The sequence below is a fragment of the Phyllostomus discolor genome, chromosome 4 (assembly GCF_004126475.2).
Source record: "Phyllostomus discolor isolate MPI-MPIP mPhyDis1 chromosome 4, mPhyDis1.pri.v3, whole genome shotgun sequence".
Taxonomy (NCBI): domain Eukaryota; kingdom Metazoa; phylum Chordata; class Mammalia; order Chiroptera; family Phyllostomidae; genus Phyllostomus; species Phyllostomus discolor.
In genome coordinates this window covers 104837820-104854669 of record NC_040906.2, presented here as the reverse complement: position 1 = coordinate 104854669, position 16850 = coordinate 104837820, and the positions used below count along the sequence as shown (strand labels likewise).

General features: G+C 53.4%; 2 protein-coding genes across 4 annotated transcripts in view; both read left to right on the top strand.

The window, feature by feature from the left end:
- Window positions 1–174: 174 nt before the first annotated feature.
- Window positions 175–8879, top strand: ATF6B (activating transcription factor 6 beta). 3 transcript variants are annotated; one of them, XM_028510327.2, is made up of 18 exons: window positions 175–338; window positions 708–787; window positions 939–1017; window positions 1253–1344; window positions 1819–1954; window positions 3864–3949; window positions 4086–4221; window positions 4325–4456; window positions 4604–4737; window positions 5377–5562; window positions 5648–5739; window positions 6169–6348; window positions 6509–6616; window positions 6772–6853; window positions 7061–7131; window positions 7352–7463; window positions 7604–7688; window positions 8197–8879. In XM_028510327.2, the coding sequence occupies exons 1-18, from the start codon at window positions 257–259 to the stop codon at window positions 8424–8426; spliced, it is 2103 nt and encodes a 700-aa protein (XP_028366128.1). In that variant the 5' UTR covers window positions 175–256; the 3' UTR covers window positions 8427–8879. The 3 variants fall into 3 exon arrangements, with proteins under 3 accessions (XP_028366128.1, XP_028366129.1, XP_035879766.1); XM_028510328.2 differs by having other exon boundaries at window positions 212–347; XM_036023873.1 differs by lacking the exons at window positions 7061–7131; window positions 8197–8879 and having other exon boundaries at window positions 212–347; window positions 7604–7631.
- Window positions 8880–13952: 5073 nt separating this feature from the next.
- The window catches only part of TNXB (tenascin XB), a 57261-nt gene continuing 54363 nt past the window's right edge, over window positions 13953–16850 (top strand). The window contains exons 1-2 of the mRNA XM_036023845.1: window positions 13953–14093; window positions 14227–14442. The gene's annotated coding sequence lies outside the window, so the exon portion shown is untranslated. The remainder of the gene's footprint in view (window positions 14094–14226; window positions 14443–16850) is intronic.

Sequence of the window (16850 nt, the reverse complement as noted above, 5' to 3'; positions counted from 1 at the left end):
GCTTTGCGCATGCACAAGAGCTACGGGCCGGTGCTAGGGGAGTGTACCGTTCCCCTCCTCTTCCTCTTTTGTTCCCATTGGCTCAGCCTGTAGAGCCGCCTCTTCTATTGCTTCATATGCTCAGCATCCAGGTTTCTTACTGGTCATAAGAGCTTCCGGGACGCCGCCCTTTTTTGAAAAGTCAACTGATTAGTTGCTGATTGGGAGAAGCGGGCCTTGGAAACCGTGTCCGGGTTGGTTGGGGGGCGGGGGAAAGATGGCGGAGCTAATGCTCCTCAGCGAAATTGCCGATCCGACGCGATTTTTCACCGACAACTTGCTGAGCCCGGAGGACTGGGGTGTGTGGAGTGAGGCCTCGGGGATGGGGAAGGGCTATCTCATACTGTGCCCCTGAGGAAGGGGAGGCCCCAAAGAGGAAGTCTGGGCAAATGCAGAATCCACCTTCCCAAGAGGGCAGCAGGGGTGCCCGTTGTCCTTACGGGGGTGCGGGAGTTCGGGGAGACCTCCGCTCCCTGCGGAAACGTCGAGTTGTTGTGTCCGGGGTCGGGAAAGGAGGAGCTGGAGTTGTTCGGCTGTATTAGTTTTCTAGCGAGCGGGCGGGCGGTGGGTCTGGCCCCGCCGTTCCAATGAGGGGCGGAGCGAGGGCTGTGGTGGATCCCTAGGCTGGGCCACTGGACAGCACCCCTGACATTCCGCATCTCTTACAGACTGCACCCTGTACACCGGCCTAGATGAGGTGGCCGAGGAGCAGACGCAGCTCTTCCGTTGCCCAGAGAAGGATGTCCCGGTACTGCTTCCCTAGTAGCATTGTCTCTTACCCTCCGTGGATAAGAATGAGTCCGTGGTCCTAGAACCCGGACTCATTCCCAGGCCTGAGCTCGACTGGAAGCACTCCTCCTTCCTCAGAGCCCTGCCGTCTAATATCCTCCTTTGTTCAGTTTGGCAGCAGCATACTGGATGTGGGGATGGATGTCAGCCCCCCTGAACCCCCGTGGGACCCCCTACCTATCTTCCCAGGTAGTGCCGTTTGTGATTCCCTCATCCTTCCGGAAACCCTCATCTTCCCTGTTTCCCAGAAACTATACAATCCCGTGTCCTCCCATCTCCCCCGCACAAGTGCTTTTTAACGCCCTCCTTACATGCATCTCTTGCCTTGCCCTAGTGAGGAGGGGCCCGTCCGCAGTCCTTGGACACTTTTTGGACCCTTTTCAGGCTCTGCTTCCTGGTTATTTTCTAACCCCTTTTCCTTCAGATCTACAGGTGAAGTCTGAGCCATCTTCTCCCTGCTCTAACTCCTCCCTCAGCTCCGAATCATCCCATCATTCTACAGAGCCCTCCAGCCAGGTCAGAGAACCATCTCTACTTCTGTCCTCTGTGGCAAGGACTCTGCTCCATTCTCTTTACCCGTAGGTGCTGTGGATTAATTTATGTGTGAGGTAGGGGAGCTCCTTTCCTGCCTTTGTCATTTCTTTGACATTCTCATTTGCTACATCTCCACTCTGGTTTCTAGAAGTGAAAATAGACTCTTTTCAGTATATGGAGATGTATATGACAGCTGTGGTGGGTCTGGGAATTCTGGAACTGTTCCTGCCCAAGATGTCCACTCTAAGACAATGTTTGAAATCATGAGACACCATCAACCCTCCCAGGAATAAAGCAGAAGGAGAGGATGAGTAGCAAGATGCTGAGTACCGTTCAAACCAGAATGTCAGATAATTGGTGTTTGTAATCTGTAAAGCCTCTGTTCTTGCTCTTACTCCCAACACCTCTCTTGTTTTCTTTTTTCTGCCCTCACACTTCACCCCTACTCTCACCCAGACCCCTGGTGTAGGGGAGGTGCTGGTTGTGAAGATAGAGTCCTTGGCACCCCCACTCTGCCTCCTGGGAGATGATCCAACATCCCTGATTGAAACCGTCCAGATCAATGTGGGCCCCACCTCTGATGATCCCTCAGGTATTGACAACCTGCCCCACCCCCAGACTTTACCAGGTAGAATGCATGGGTGTGTGCACACACGTGTGTGTGTGTGTGTGTGTGTGTGTGTGGTGGGTGGGGGCAGGCAGCAGGACTAGGAGGGTAAGGTGGGAGGGGAAATGGCAGATAACCAGGAGAGAGGCCAGGAGTGGAAGAGAGAATTTTAGGAAACTACAGCAAGGGCAGCACTGAAGTGATGGGTATGATTTTTCTTTCTTTATCTTTTTCCTAGTATCCTGTTGTGCGATTTAATTTCCTGTTGCTTTGCATTTTTTAAAGACTTTGGACAGTTTAGGGCATATTTACTTATGTTGTTTTTTTACTACAACATTTTATTATTAAAGTTCTTTTAAACATAGAAAACTGGGAGTACTATATACTCAACTGCTAGATTCTACAATTAACATTATCTGTGCTATTTCTTTAAGTGTTTTCAAGTTCATGTACTCTTAATGTCTTTATTCAGTAAACATATATTGAGCACCTGCTCTATGCCGGGTATTGGACAGGGTGCTAGGGATGCAAAAATGAAAAAGATGTGACCAGTACACTGACTTGAGAATCCTGTGGTGTGGTGGGGGTGAAAGACAAGTACCAGTAAACACAGGTGTGGTGATGCTGGGATAGAGATCATCATAGGGTGCTATGGAAGCTCATAAGAAAGGGCATCTCACCAGATTGGGGCTGTGCTGCTGTGCTGAGGAAGGGTTTCCTGAGCTGAGTTTTGAAGGACACATAGAAATTAGCCAGAATGAGAATGTGGGGACTGGTATGTGTGTATAACAAACCTGCATCTCTTCTGAGTGGATATGAACAGGGAGTGGGGGATGGCGAGTTGCTGCAGAGGCTGCAGGGGCCAGGTGAGAACCCTGCTGAGGGACTTTCAGGTTCTATCCTGTGGGCAATTGGGAGCCTTTGAAGAATCAATCAGGAGAGCAATATGACTTGGAAGGTGACTCTAATGGCAGAGTAGAGAATGGATTACAGAGAAACAAGACTGGAGGCAGGAGGAGGAGGACCAAGGAAAAGGCTCACGTGGTTAATCAAGATACTTGGATGCTAAGAGGAAGGCAGAAAGAATGAAGTGTAATGAATGAGTTGCAGTGACCTCCTGAACATTGTGCAGGAGTCAAAGAGGATGCCTGGGTTTCTGGCTGGGACAACCATCCAGTGGGTGACAGTACTGTTCACTGGATAGTGAGCACAAGAGCAGGAGCCTTCTGATGAGGGAGCACAATGAAATCAGTGTTGGACAGGCTGATTTTTAATTTCAAAGTGCCTTCAGGGTTTCCTGGTGCTACTTCTCCAACAAGAAGCAAGAGGGCAAGGGAGCCCAGTGATGTAGTCCATTCCTGTTTTCCTCCTGGGCCTCATAGCAGGGCAGGGAAGGATGAAGATTGGATTTGGAGGAAAAACAGATCATATCCAGCACATTATTAAAAACTATAATGAATCCCTGGCTGGTGTGGCTCAGTGCATTGAGTGCCAGCGTGCGAACCAAAGGGTCCCCGGTTCGATTCCCAGTCAGGGCACATGCCAAGGTTGCAGGCCAGGTCCCCAGTAGGGGGTGCACTAGAGGCAACCACACATTAATGTTTCTCTCCCTCTCTTTTGCCCTTCTCCTGCCTAAAAAATAAATAAAATCTTAAAAAAAAATTGAAAGTTACAATGAGGACAAACAAAAGAAGGATTGAAAAGCCTTTATAGCAAAAAGGTTGTTGATGACTATTGGCATCAGATTCTCTACTCTGACATGTATATTTTGAGGACCTGCACTTGTTGCTTTGATAGACATGAGGCACAAGGCATAGGCCTTGCTTTTGAAGACTTTCCTGAGGGTTATAACATGGTTATAACAAGCTGTTTGTCTCATCCTGCCACCCCCCAGATGTCCAGACCAAGACAGAACCTGTCTCCCCATCTTCCTCCATCAACTCTGAGGCTTCCTTATTCTCAGCAGACTCCCCCAACCAGGCAAGTATCAATGTCCCATACTCCCTCCAGGCACTACAGCGAGTTCCTATTCACTCTCAGAAGTAGGAGAGCTTCTTCAGTTCCTTCTTGACACTTCTGACTTTCAAATTTTCTGGAATTCCCCTGCCCCCCATAGGCTTTTATAGGAGAGGAGATACTAGAAGTGAAGACAGAGTACCCAGCCCCTCAAGGGTGCCTCCTGCAGGATGTCCCAGGCCCCCCACTTGGAGCTGTTCAGATCAGAGTGGGTCCATCTTCTGATGGCTCCTCAGGTAATGGGGCCTCTTGACCCTGGGGTCCCTGGCAAAAGGCCTACAGTCCTTACATCCCCCCCCCCTCTTCCTTCCTTCCTTTCTTCCTTTCACCTTCCTTCAGGCAAAGCCCTGCCTGCCCGGAAGCTACCACTGCAGCCTAAACCAGTGGCGATAACCACTGTCCCAGTGCCACCCAGCACCATGCCTCTGAGCACCGCCGTCCTTTTGCAGCCCCTTGTCCAGCCCCCGCCAGGTACTAAAGAAGGAAAGAAGGAGACGGGCTGGATTGACCTTCTAAGGGAGCTCATGGCCACTGAGGCCTTTGGGTGCTTAGGTGTGGACACAGGACCCTACATGACTTACAGCTGTCTGACCTCTTTCTCCTGTTCACTTGCCCCAGTGTCCCCAGTTGTCCTTATTCAAGGTGCTATTCAAGTCCAGCCTGAGGGGCCAGCCCCCCCTGCTCCACGGCCTGAGAGGAAGAGCATTGTTCCAGCTCCGATGCCTGGGAACTCCTGTCCACCTGAAGTGGACGTAAGTATCAGAGACGGGGGCTAGTAATGGGAATGGAAGAGGAAAATCTGTCTTGGGAGAGAACTGTGGTGTGAGGAGAGAGCAGAAAGTGAGGAAGCAGACCCTTTAGATGACCCCGAAAGTCAGAATGGGCCCTTGTTCATGTATGAGTGTTGACTTCACGTAGTTTTATGATCCTTAGGTTTGTTGTCAAACTGTAGATGGAGAAGCAGGGGTGGTCTCAGTAAGTCAAAGGCAGGGGAATCATTCTGTGTTATGGTCGTGACAGCAGTTGGAAGAGGAAGGCTGCTTCCTCCAGGGGAGAACCAGTTAGCAAGGTTAAACCTAGGGCCCTAAAAAAGGAGAATTGAGAAGAGGGGAAACCACCCAGCAGAGAGGAACTGAAGTTTCACTAGGAACCAGGATGGAGGAAGTTCTTCCTACAGCCTAACTTCTCTTGGCTCTGAGGTATTGTGGTGGGGGTGGTTGAGAGGGGTCCCTCTCTCTGAAGTGTTTTAGTAGAGAGGAGAACCCCCCTCCCCTCTTTGGTGCTTAAGGTCATGAAGGCAGGAGAGTGGCCCCACAAGCTTTGGGCAATCAGCCCCTGGAGTTGGGGGAACAGTTCCCCTCCACTACCCATCTTTCATTCTGGGTGCCTAGGCAAAGCTGCTGAAGCGGCAGCAGCGAATGATCAAGAACCGGGAGTCAGCTTGCCAGTCCCGGAGGAAGAAGAAGGAGTACCTGCAGGGGCTGGAGTCTCGGTTACAGGCTGTGCTCGCCGACAACCAGCAGCTGCGCCGGGAGAACGCTGCCCTTCGGCGGCGGCTGGAGGTCCTGTGGGCTGAGGTGAGACACATGTCCTTGGGAGACTCGATGGAGGCTCCTTGGAAGGGCTCATCCACCCTCTCTCCTCTTTTCCTCTGTGCCTTAGAACAGCGAGCTCAAGTTAGGGTCTGGAAACAGGAAGGTGGTCTGCATCATGGTCTTCCTTCTCTTCATTGCTTTCAACTTTGGGCCTGTCAGGTGAGACCCTCCTTGCTCCCCAGAAGCTTTGGGTGGAGCTCACCCTCAGCTACTTGATTCCTACTTTGGTGCCATTTCCTTCATCCCACTCTCACACTCAGCTGTGGGATCCCTGGCACAGGGGTGTATCCAGCAGTCCCTTCTTGTTCTGTCACTAATCTCACACGTGGTATGTCCTGAGGTAGGTGGTGCTGATAATGTTGATGAAAACAGACAAGTGCTTCCTGAGATGTAGCCTTTAGGTTAAGCATGCTCCTTTTCCCTCATTTCCTGGCCCTATGAGGTGGGCACTGTTCTCATTCCCTTCTGGCTGGTGAGGAGAGTCAGTCTTATATAACAGGTGGGTTGTGTGTGGAGCCCTTGTCCTTAACCAGCACCTCAGTAAAGCTGGAATTCTCCCTCGTGCTCTGTCCTGCCCTGTCCCCACAGCATTGTTGAGCCTCCTTCAGCTACTGTCTCTCCTTGGATGAGCGGAGAGGAGCATCGGCCCCAGAGACACTTGCTGGAGTTCTCAGCACAGTTGCCCGTGCATGGAGTGGAGCCCCTCCAGGGCTCTTCTGAGGGCCCTGAGGAGCCCCGGCCCAGCCGGGAGGTCCAGGCGAGCTTCAGGTGAGGAGAGGGCCCTCTTTTAGGGGTACTGCATGTCTTCTCCCCCACGTTTATCTTTTCTTTTTGAGGGGAGCCATAGTTGCTCTTTGCCATTATGGGCTTCACTGTGGGTGGCGTGCTGGGCAGCTGCAATCACTGCCTCCTCCCTGCCTCACTCCAGGAATCTAACAGCCTTCCCTGGGGGCGCCAAGGAGCTGCTGCTGAGAGACCTGGACCAGCTCTTCCTCTCCTCAGATTGCCGGCACTTCAATCGAACTGAGTCCCTGAGGTGGGACGCACGGCTGGGGCACCTTCCCGACCATTCATTCTGTCTGTGTGTTCTAGAACACCAGCTCTCCTTCCTACTCTGCTCCCTCCTGTTGTGGGCAAGGAAAGTGGGAGTCTTGGACTGGCGCAGAGCTGTTCCCTCCTGTGCTTCTGCAGGCTTGCTGATGAGCTGAGCGGCTGGGTGCAGCGCCACCAGAGAGGCCGGCGGAAGATGCCCCGGGGGGGCCAGGAGAGACAGGTAGACAAGGGCATAGTGTCCTGGGGGTTTCAAGAGAGCACGTTTCAACCTGGGGGTTTCAAGGATGTCCACAAGGACATCCTTGTGGAGGCTTGAGGAAGCGGCAGGGTGGGTGTTAGGTGGCGTCAGCTTCCAGGGGCCGTCTTGCCGTCTCTCTTTCCCCTCTCCCTTCGCCCTCTTCAAATCCTTAGACACTTCTCCTTCTAGAAGTCTCAGCGACAGAAGAATTTGCCTCCAGTTAAGGCAGTCCCTACCCAACCCCCCTGGCCCCCGGAAAGGTGAGTCTAGGGGGTGTGCTTCCTTATTAAGTGAAGTTCTACTCAGAAAAGCTATATCCCCAGGAGCTATCCAGTGCTTGTCACCACTGCCACCAGTGTCATCATGCCTCCCTCATCCATTGGGCGTTTCTTGTCTTTTCTCTCATCTTCTCCCTGCTTCCCAATGGGAATGGGGTACTGGGCTTAGTTTCTCCCAAATCCTGCTTTTTCACCTGCCTAGGGACTCTGTGGGCCAACTGCAGCTGTATCGCCGCCCGGACCGTTCACAGCCAGAGTTCCTGGATGCAATTGACCGACGGGAAGACACGTTTTATGTTGTTTCCTTCAGGCGGGTGAGCCCCTCCTCCCTGCCCATCCCTACCATCCTGGGTGTCCCAGCAGTGTGTGTTCAGGTTGAGGTGGGGAGGAGATCCAGGCAGCCTGCTGGTGTCTTCTCCTCCATCCTCCTGGCCTGGCCCCTTTTGCTCCCCAGGACCACTTGCTACTCCCAGCCATCAGCCACAATAAGACCTCTCGGCCCAAGATGTCCCTGGTGATGCCTGCCATGGCCCCCAATGGTAATTCCTTTCCTACTAGGGGTGGGGCAGGGTCCTGAAGTGAGGAAGGGGGCGTTCCAGTAGGGATATCCAGCACGAGGAGCTGAGGGGGGTGTGGAGGGGAGTGAGGTGATCCAGAGAAGTGCTAGATTCTTAGGTGAGGGGAAACAGGAAATGGGTGCGGAGCAGAACGAAGTGCAGGGGACTGGTGGGAGGAAGGCGATGCAAGGGACCGCCCTTGGTGAAGGTGTTTGAGTAGGTGCTGGGCAGAAGGGCGTGGGCTGGGAACCTGCCAGACTCTTACCTCCTTTTTTCTCTTGATGTCCTCTCCTCTGTGACCTCACACTTATTGATGTCATTCTTTTCTTTTCCCTTCCCTCTCCCTGCACCAATTCCATCCCTACTCTCTCATTAACTCCTGCTATGGACCTGCCTGGTCACCACCATCCTTCCCCGTCCACTTCTGCTTCTGTGACCTCCTCTCTGTTTGCCTCCATCTTCTCCTCTTCCTTAACTCCCTTTCTCACAGAGACCCTGTCAGGCCAGGGGGCCCTTGGGGACTATGAGGAGATGATGCAGATCGAGTGTGAGGTCATGGACACCAGGGTGATTCACATCAAGACCTCCACGGTGCCCCCCTCGCTCCGAAAACAGCCATCCTCGACCCCAGGCAATGCCACAGGTGGCCCCTTGCCAGCTTCTGCAGCCGGCCAGGCCCACCAGGCCACCCATCAGCCTATCTACCTCAATCACCCCTGACCTCTTGCCTCTCACACTGACTCAGCGCTGGGGGTGGGAGAGGTTGTCACTAAGTGGGACTGTTTCTCATCTCCCTGATCCTTGTACTTGGGTAATTGGCCATGGAGGGACAGGCTGTGGGGTTAAACACTTATTTGGAGGTGAAGGGGTTCAACTCTCTTCTCACTCCTTTTTGGAACATAGGGCTCTTCTCATTTCTCTGAACCCCCAGCCCCTGCTCTTTGATCAAAGTTATTGAGTGAGGGTAAGGGGGCCCTTGGTGGGCTCTTGATTCTTTTGTTTCCTTTTGGGATGTGGAGGCGGGAGTGTAGTCCCTAGGCAGGGTGAGGGCCACTTTTATGTTTTGGAACTCATTTCTGGGCATAAAGGAAGGGTGATGAGAAAGATCAGATTTATGTATGTGCATCTCTTTTTTTAATTATTAAATAAACAACTTGGAGGGAGTTAAAGGAATGGTGGCTGCCTTCCTGGCTCGTGGCGGGGCACCTGGGGGGAAGTGGCTTCTCTAGGGCCAGTGTATCAGAGTGAAGCACTGGAGGCAGCTGGCTCTGGGGTGGGGTGGGTGTGGGATTATAGACCTCATGTCATCCCCTGTCCTGCAACACTGGGGTATGTCTGTGGGAGGGGTGGGGAGGGGAGGGATGTCCCATGATGTGACAGCACAGAGGATACAGATCCCTGGAATGTGTCTTAGTAAACAGGAAGGACAGGGGGGCCCACGCCCTTTGGGGTGAGCAGCCTCCCTGGGTCTCCTGCATTCTAGCAGGTTCTCCCTCCCTCGCTGCACTTCCAGGACAAGCAATTGAGCTGGGGCCCCAGGGCTGTGAGCCAGAAAGGAGGGGTCGAAATGGAGAAGCGGTGGCGTTCAGAGGGGAGGGGATGTTGAGCATCTTTTTAGCCCTGAACTGGAGAAGACTGAGACTTCAGGGTCCAGTTGAAAGAAAAGGACAAGAGCAGATCTGACAGAAATGGCTGTGCCTTCCAATTAGCAGGAAGGGGGGCAGGACGAAGAGTGAGAGACCAAATCTCACTCAACCTGTGGGGATCCCCATCAGCGGCTCCTGTCCAGCAGTGCCTCTGACTCCCTCAGGAGTGCCCTGGGTCAGCTAGAGGGTGTGGGCTGGGCCTGGGCTCAACGCCCGGATGACTGGACAGGGGCCACCCGGGCCACAAGCCCAGGCCTGAGGGAGGGGAAAGAACCTCACGTGTCCAGCCAGGCTCCCCCTTCTCTACTGCTGTGTTTGGGGTGAAAACAGAGTAACTGTGGCAACCTTGAGGGCAGCCCTGGCTCCTCAGCCAGCACCTCCTGTCCCAGGGTCCCTTAAGCCTTACCCAACCCTATCTAGGCAGTGAGTGCAAGAACAAGGATCACCTGAGCTGGCAATTCTTAGATGTTCTTGCTATGTAACTCTAAGCCTTAGTTTTCTCATCTGTTAAATGGGGTGTCTCTACTTTTCATTTTTGATGTGAGAGAGAAAGATGCTGTTCACAGTGTCTGGTTCATGGCAGACACACTTTTCCTTGCCTCTGCTTCTTGCTTCATTTACATTGTCCTTTTCTCCTCTGGTCTTCTTTTTCCTGAGTCCATCATTGTTTCATTGTCCCATTGCTCTTCCCCTTTCCTGACCCCAGCTTGGGAAAGTACTTGAAATGCTGCCATCTCAGACTGGGGGCTCTGGGCCGGGGCATGTGACTCTTCTGGCTGAGTGGCAAGGGACAGCTGTACTTTGGTGTGAATTGGGAGACTCTTGGCTGAGAGAGTGGGTGGTGGGAAGAATAAGAGGCGTAGAGGGTGGGTACGCCTTGAGGGGTGGAGGCAGAGCAGTCTCTGGGCCTAGGAGGATCTCTAGCCACAGCCCTTGTCCTAGGCCACCTCAGCCTGCCGGCTGTTGTCACTCCTGTACCTCCTGTTGGCCCCTCCTGTCACAGGCCTGCTTTGTCTTTCTGGCCTGCTGCTTTCCTTCCTCAGGATCTTGCCTTTTGTTCTAATCACCCCTGACCCATTGTCTCCTCCTCCTCTTTTCTCTAGATTTTTTCCTGCCTTCCTTTGTCCTCTGCCCCTGCCCCCCCAGATCATCACCTCCTTTTGACCCATTATTCCTTGTTCATCTTTTTGTTTCTTGCTTCTTTCAAGGAAAGAAGGAAACATAATTTCCTTCCTCCCCCTTTGCTTCATTCTCTTCTCTCTCTTTTCTCTTGGTCTTTTCACCTCCTGATGAGCCTGTGCTACCTCCTCCCTTTTCATGCGGGGAGGCCCCCCCCCCCCCCCCCCGCATTTCCTTATTCACTGCTTCGTCCACATTCCTTGTCCCTCTCCATGACTTCCTCTCTTCTCCCGCTTCAGTCTCCCCCCTCTCACTTCCCGCTCCAGTCCTCTGTGCTCTCCAGCTGTGGGGGCCAGGACTTGAGAGCCTAATGTTTGCCTCATCGTTGTGCTATGGCTTCTGGATACAGCACATCTGGATTCCGGGGCCCAGATGTGTGGTTGCCACAGCGACCTCAGTCCCTCTGGTAAATATGGGCGCCCACCCGCCCCAGAGCAGAGAACAAAACAATTGTGTGACTTTCTTTTGTCATGAGATAGAAATGTCCTTCCTCCTCCCTTCTCCCCACACCCATGTCTGCAGGCAAAGGAAGTTCTGAGGGTCCAAATCTTTCTCCCTGTGACTCTTGGCTCCATTTAGCCTGAGTCTCTTAGTTCTCTCCCATCTTCGTCTCAGTCAGTCTTTTCTGTCATGTTCCCTTTCCTCTCAGTCTCCTAGCCCCAAATGTCAATGAAATGGTGATCCCCCGTCTTATACTTGGCAGTGTCTTCTAACTGAACCTATATAATAACAATGCAGAAAGAAGTTTTTAAATCCAGATCATCCACCCTTCCTTCTCAAAGTCCTTCCAGGAGCCCCTTCATTTGTGTCTGTCTCAAGTCTTCTGTCTTTCCAGGGTTCCTCTGTGGGGAGGGGAGAGAATACAGGCTTTGGGATCAGAGAACCTGGGTCGAGGCCCCCCTTCACCACCACTAGCAAGGTCCCTTGGAAAAGTCACTTGCCCGCTTTGAGCCTCAGTTTAACCAAATGCGAGTGCACTGCAGAAAGTGCTTTGTAGGGGGCTCCCATACAGATGTTCTCTGTCTTTCCCCTCTTGGGGACTGCTTCCTTGGGTCACAGCTCCTTCCCTCCTCCTCGTTTTTCAGGTCCTTGCCCTTAATTAGCCCTTATTCTTGTCTTCCTTCCCTTCTCCCTGTCTTTCCTGTTCCTTCCTGTCTGTGTCTTCTATCCCTTATCCTTTTGAGGTCAGGACAGGAACTTGGAGGTTCATTCAAGGATGGAAGCCCAGAGCTGAAGACACACCTGGACTGAGGGTTCAGAGCACAGCCAGAGCGTGTGGACAGTTCCCGACAGCACCCCTTTCTAAGCCTGTCATCCGGAACCCCTCAGAGAAGGCAACCTTGTTCTGACCACTAGACATCCCTGCCCTCACACCTGGGGTTCCCTACCAGACACCCTTTCCCCCATCTTTCCTAATCCTTTCACAATTCAGTTTTTTTTTTTTTAATAAGTGTATTTAGAAAGTTACAGAGGTAGAAGTGAGCCAGCTGGGCTGTATAGGCTTAGGAAACAAGTTACAGAGGCAGAAGTAGGGCACTTGGAGCTTAAGAGAAAGGGAGAGGCTGTGTGCTAGGAGGGAAGGAGAAAGGGGTGGGAAAGGCTCAGGCAGGCCCCCTGAGAGGGAGAGCATGCCTCATAGTTCAGTGCTGAGGAGCACTTACGAGGCACCTGCCCTATGCAAGACCTGGTGCTTTCCCGATGAGATACAACCATATGAGCCATGAATTCCTGGGGAGACAAAAGCCTGAAATTCAGAGGCCTTGAAATTTTTATTTCCCTGGGTTTCAAATCCAGGGGAATCAAATCTTAGGCAGTAGCTATCTCAGAAGCTGGAATTATGTCTGTCAAGTGTCCAGTGGCTTTCTCAAATGCCTTGTAAGCTTGTACAGGTCTGGAATCCTGCACTCCTCTCTGAGACTCCGGCATCCCGTCTGTACTCAGCAATGGACTTCCAGGACACCCCAGGGCCATCCTTCTAGCTCCTGCTCCTCTCCAGGGTCTCTTGGCCTCTCTCTGGGCAACTATACTTATGGTGGCCATACTTCCTAAATAATAAAACCAAAATATGTGACACAGAACCAAAAAAATGGGTAGGACCATGGGACAGAATTACTGAAATCTGGGGTATCAGAGAGAACCATCCTCTGTGCAGCTGCCTCTCCCTGTGTGGTACTGCTTCAGACCCTCGCCCTGGCTCTACTTTCCCCTACTCCTGCCCAGAGATCTCCGGGAAGCTGTGGGGGCTTCGGGCCAAGGCAGCGGAAGGAAGCTGCATCCAGCTCCATCCAAGATTATGACTTCATTTTCCCCATCAAAGCCAGGAAAAAAAAACACACACACCCAGACACTGAGACACCCTCATGAGAGCCCATACAAGCCTGTCCCCAGCCCCAGGGAGCTCACCGGCCACCTGTTCTAGTTCAGTATGCCCTCACCCAGGAACGCTGCACACCTGTGACCTGGCTGTGGACAACTGTGCCCCAACCCCAGTGGCAGAATCAGGCACATACAGGCTCCTGTGCGTCCCTTGCACTTGTGACTTGGCTGGTCTACTCAGCAGTGAGGTGTGTAACAGGGCAGGTAGAACTCTCCTCACTGTGAAACCTGGTGTGGAGTCTCCTTTACAGCCCCTCATTAGGGCAGCGAGCACATGGGGAAAGGAGGCTAGAGAAACAGCCAGCAGCCCGATGCGGGTATATATGATGCCCCTCCTCTCGAATTGGTCTTTGAATCTCTGCCTGAGATTGAAGTGCCCTTTTCCTCTAGCCCCCAACCCACCCTATCCTGCTCCTTCATCCCTGTAGCCACCAGACATTAGACCCTTCTGCTTTTTCCCCATACCTGCCTCCTGCTTCTGGCTCTCTCCGTGACTAAACCTTCCTCCTAACTTACAGGCTTCTCTTCCCTGTCTCCCCTGAACCCCAACTGTCCTCCAAAATCTTGTATGCCCTGGTGTTCAGCCAGTGCTCCAGCCTCATCTGCCATTAGTCTAGAAATTTGCTGAAGTGGGTGAGTAAAAGGGGAGGGGCAGTGATCTGTTCAGAGAAGAGGTGGATTGAGCAAAGCAGGCGGGAAAGGCAGCACAGGGCAGGGAGCGCAGAAGGGAGACCACCTAACACCAGGCAGGATGCAGGTGGGAACAATGGGGAGGGCGCGAACAAGTAGTCCCTGAGAAGGCTCCACGCCGGGAGGGAAGTTTCCTCCTGCCCCGTGCCCCCAGGAGAGAAGTGTTGGTGCAGGACAGGAGCGGTGCTAGCGCCACGCAGACGGGGAGCAGTGTGGCAGCTGAAAGAGATGGGAGGGGAGGTGCAGGGAAGGAAGAGAGAGGGGCTGTCTGTGGGGAAGGTTGTTGGTAGAGAGGAGAGAGCAGGAGCAATAGGTGGGGAAGTGGGTGGGGCAGGTGGAATAGCACAAGGGTGGGGAGGATGTCAAGTTAGCAAAAATTAGGCTGGGGAAGAAGAGTAAGAATGGGATGGGGAAGAGACGAAGGAGGTGGGAACAAGGATGGAGGGGGCAAGATGAGGGTGTTGGACTCAGTGATCCCAGACAGAGGGGATCAGCGGTGAGTCGGGAGGAGAGGAGGGGCATGTGATGACTTTGGAGGGCCTGGGAGGGGTGGGAGGACCTGCTGTATCTCCGCTCCCCTCCCTGACCTCATACTAGTCCTCCCCTTCTCCTCCCCCTGCTCGCTACAGCCTCCCTCCTCCTCACTGTCGCTGGCTGCCTAGATAGACGGGCTGTGGCTCAGTGAGCCCCACTGCAGGGAACAAGCAAGGGACACCCAGGAGCTCAGGGCAGCCAAAGAGAGCCAGGCTGCCAAAGGGGAACCCACCCTCCCCTGCCTTGAGGGCCCACCTCCTGAGGCTGGGGACAGAACAGGTGCAGAGGCACTGCAGCTGCTCATTGCCCAGGTAAGGAACAGAGCTCTGGGGAGACTGAGGGAAGAGTTGGGAGATGTGGGGGCTCTATTCTATCCCTACACCCCAGGCAAAGGTTGGCACAGTTACTCTCAAGGGACTCTCTCCCCAGCAGGGACTTTTTGTTGGTGCAGTGAAAATAGGACTGTGCACTGTGGGCTGGACTCCCTGGGGAGGGAACATCTGGGAGGAAGGTTAGTGCATGGATGGAGAGGTGGGCCAGATCACATGGTGAAGATCTGGGTGAAGGTAGTTATCAGTTAAGTAGGGGACTGGGCCCCAGAGGTGCTAGGGGAAAGCAGGGACTGGCTGAGCTGGTGGAACCCCAAATGCTCTGGCTGGAGCAGCTGAGCCTGACAGAACTCAGGAAGGTTCCAGAAGGGGATCTTTGGGCATCCAGATGGGGACTGCCAGGTGATAGCACGTGGGTGGCAGGGCCTGGGAGGGAGGGTTGGGGGTCTTGAGCCTTTAGGAAATGCTAGAATGGAGCAGAGTCAGGATTCCCAGGTCTGAGATGGGCACAGAGCCTGCAGAGAGGATCTTAAAACTTGTTTTTGGCAGAGAGCTCAGCACCCATGACTCATGGTTCAGCAGGGGTGGGATGACTGAGAGATGCCTCTAGGGGCACAAGGGCTCCCTCTTCGATCCCCTTCCAGGCTCCCCCTATGTCTGTCTGTCTGAACATCCCTTCCCCCCCATACACGTGACACACCCCGGGTGGGGCGGGCGGGCCCCTTATCTTGCCTGGAAAGAATTTCATGGCTTGGAAACAACTGGAAATGAACTGAGAGGAATTACTGGGAAGCAACTAGGAAACACCAAACACCGCAGCTGCTGTTTGTCCTTTTCCAGTCTCCGCCCACTTCCCAGATCCCCAGCCTTTTCCCCTCCTTCCCAGTCCAGCCTCCAAATTCCTGAGAACCTAGTACCTCAATTCCTCAAATTTCCTTACCCTTGAGTCCTGGTCACTCAGTGCAGGACCAAAACCTGCTAACCTGCTTTCCTGTCTCTCACTGCCCCTGCCCTGGGGCTTGGGGGTGGTTTGGAAATCCTGTCTCTTAACATTTCCATTTGCTGGCCAATTAGCTCCCCAGAATATGGGACATCTGATCCCCAAACATGGCCCCTGCCTGGCACCTCTTTGCCACCTGGTTCCAATATTTGGATCCCCTTCATCTCCCTCCTTCCTCTCACATTCCTGGAATCCTTCTACCTCCACCCCTCATGTGGCATGAGTGGCAAAGGGAGGTATGGGGACATCTCTCATGGAGCTCTGTTCGTGGAAGAGAGTTCTCTTCATGGAAGCCAGTCTCTCTCCCCACCTCTTGGGAGCTACAGTCCCTGATGAGTGAAGTGTCAGAGTTGGCCACAACGTGAATACCCTGCACAATGAGTCACAGCTTGGGAAGATGCCCCAACCCCTGCCAGCCCTCCCGCTGTGGGGAGGATACCAAGAGGGAGAAGCCATGTCCCCCTCCCCGCTGCAGAAAGGCTCCCCAGCACTGCGGTTGGGGCATGAAGGTGGAAACACAATAGACACCCAAGTTCCTTGCTTTCCTAGTGTTGAGAGAAGAGAACTCTTCCAGAAACTGGAAGTAAGGACTGCAGGGGGGGCCGGGGGGGAAGGGGAGGGGGCAGTGACTGGGCAGGAGAAACTGGGAAGGAGGCTCTGGGAGTGTGGCTGGTGGGGGCCACTCCTGTGCTCAGCCTCACTGCTTTCCAACTACAGGGAAAGATGTGGGGTCCAGTTGCGGGGAGGGTACTGGACAACTCCCAAAGGCCTCCAGAGGAGCGGGGCCCCTGGTAGTCTTGTTCCCCCTCAAGAAGGGCCTCCCATTTGGTTCTCCTCACTCCAGCTAAGTTCTTTGACTCACATAGCTGCCTTCTGAGCCAAGGAGAAATCAGTACTCTGAGTGTGGAGGATTGTGAAGGGGAGATTGTGTGTGTGTGACCCATCTGCAAAGATGCAGGCTATATTTGTATTTGTGGATGAGCACACACAACTGCGTGTATACATGTGTGTGTGTACCTGCATGCACCCTGTGATTTTCATGGCCTTAGACACAGAGTGACAGGATTTGATGGTAGGTACTCACCTCATACTCAAGACTACACGCAAGCTGAGAGACAGGATGCGGGGCCCAGGGAAGGGCAGCTCTCCATGTGCCAGGCCTCTCTGCCCAGGCTTTCTTGGGCAGGGTGCTCTCAGTGCACAAATGTTCCGTCTGTTGTCCAGCTCCCTTTCGCCTTTTGTGGGCTGGTGGCCCTGTGTGATGGCCAGTAGTCCTGTAAAACTCCTTTTCCTCAAACTTAGAGGAGAAGTTTAAGAGTAGGAAGCCAGTAAACGTATGTGTGTGGGAGAAGGGTGCAGTCACTGTCCCCTTTCCTCCTCTCCAGTCAGC

Excerpts from the sequence above, each read along its gene's own strand:
- ATF6B (XM_028510328.2), top strand. The coding sequence starts at position 257 with ATGGCGGAGCTAATGCTCCTCAGCGAAATTGCCGATCCGACGCGATTT. Across the intron at positions 3,950-4,085 it reads CAGCAGACTCCCCCAACCAG|GCTTTTATAGGAGAGGAGAT; the intron begins GCAAGTATCAAT and ends TGCCCCCCATAG. Across the intron at positions 6,349-6,508 it reads GAGGTCCAGGCGAGCTTCAG|GAATCTAACAGCCTTCCCTG; the intron begins GTGAGGAGAGGG and ends GCCTCACTCCAG.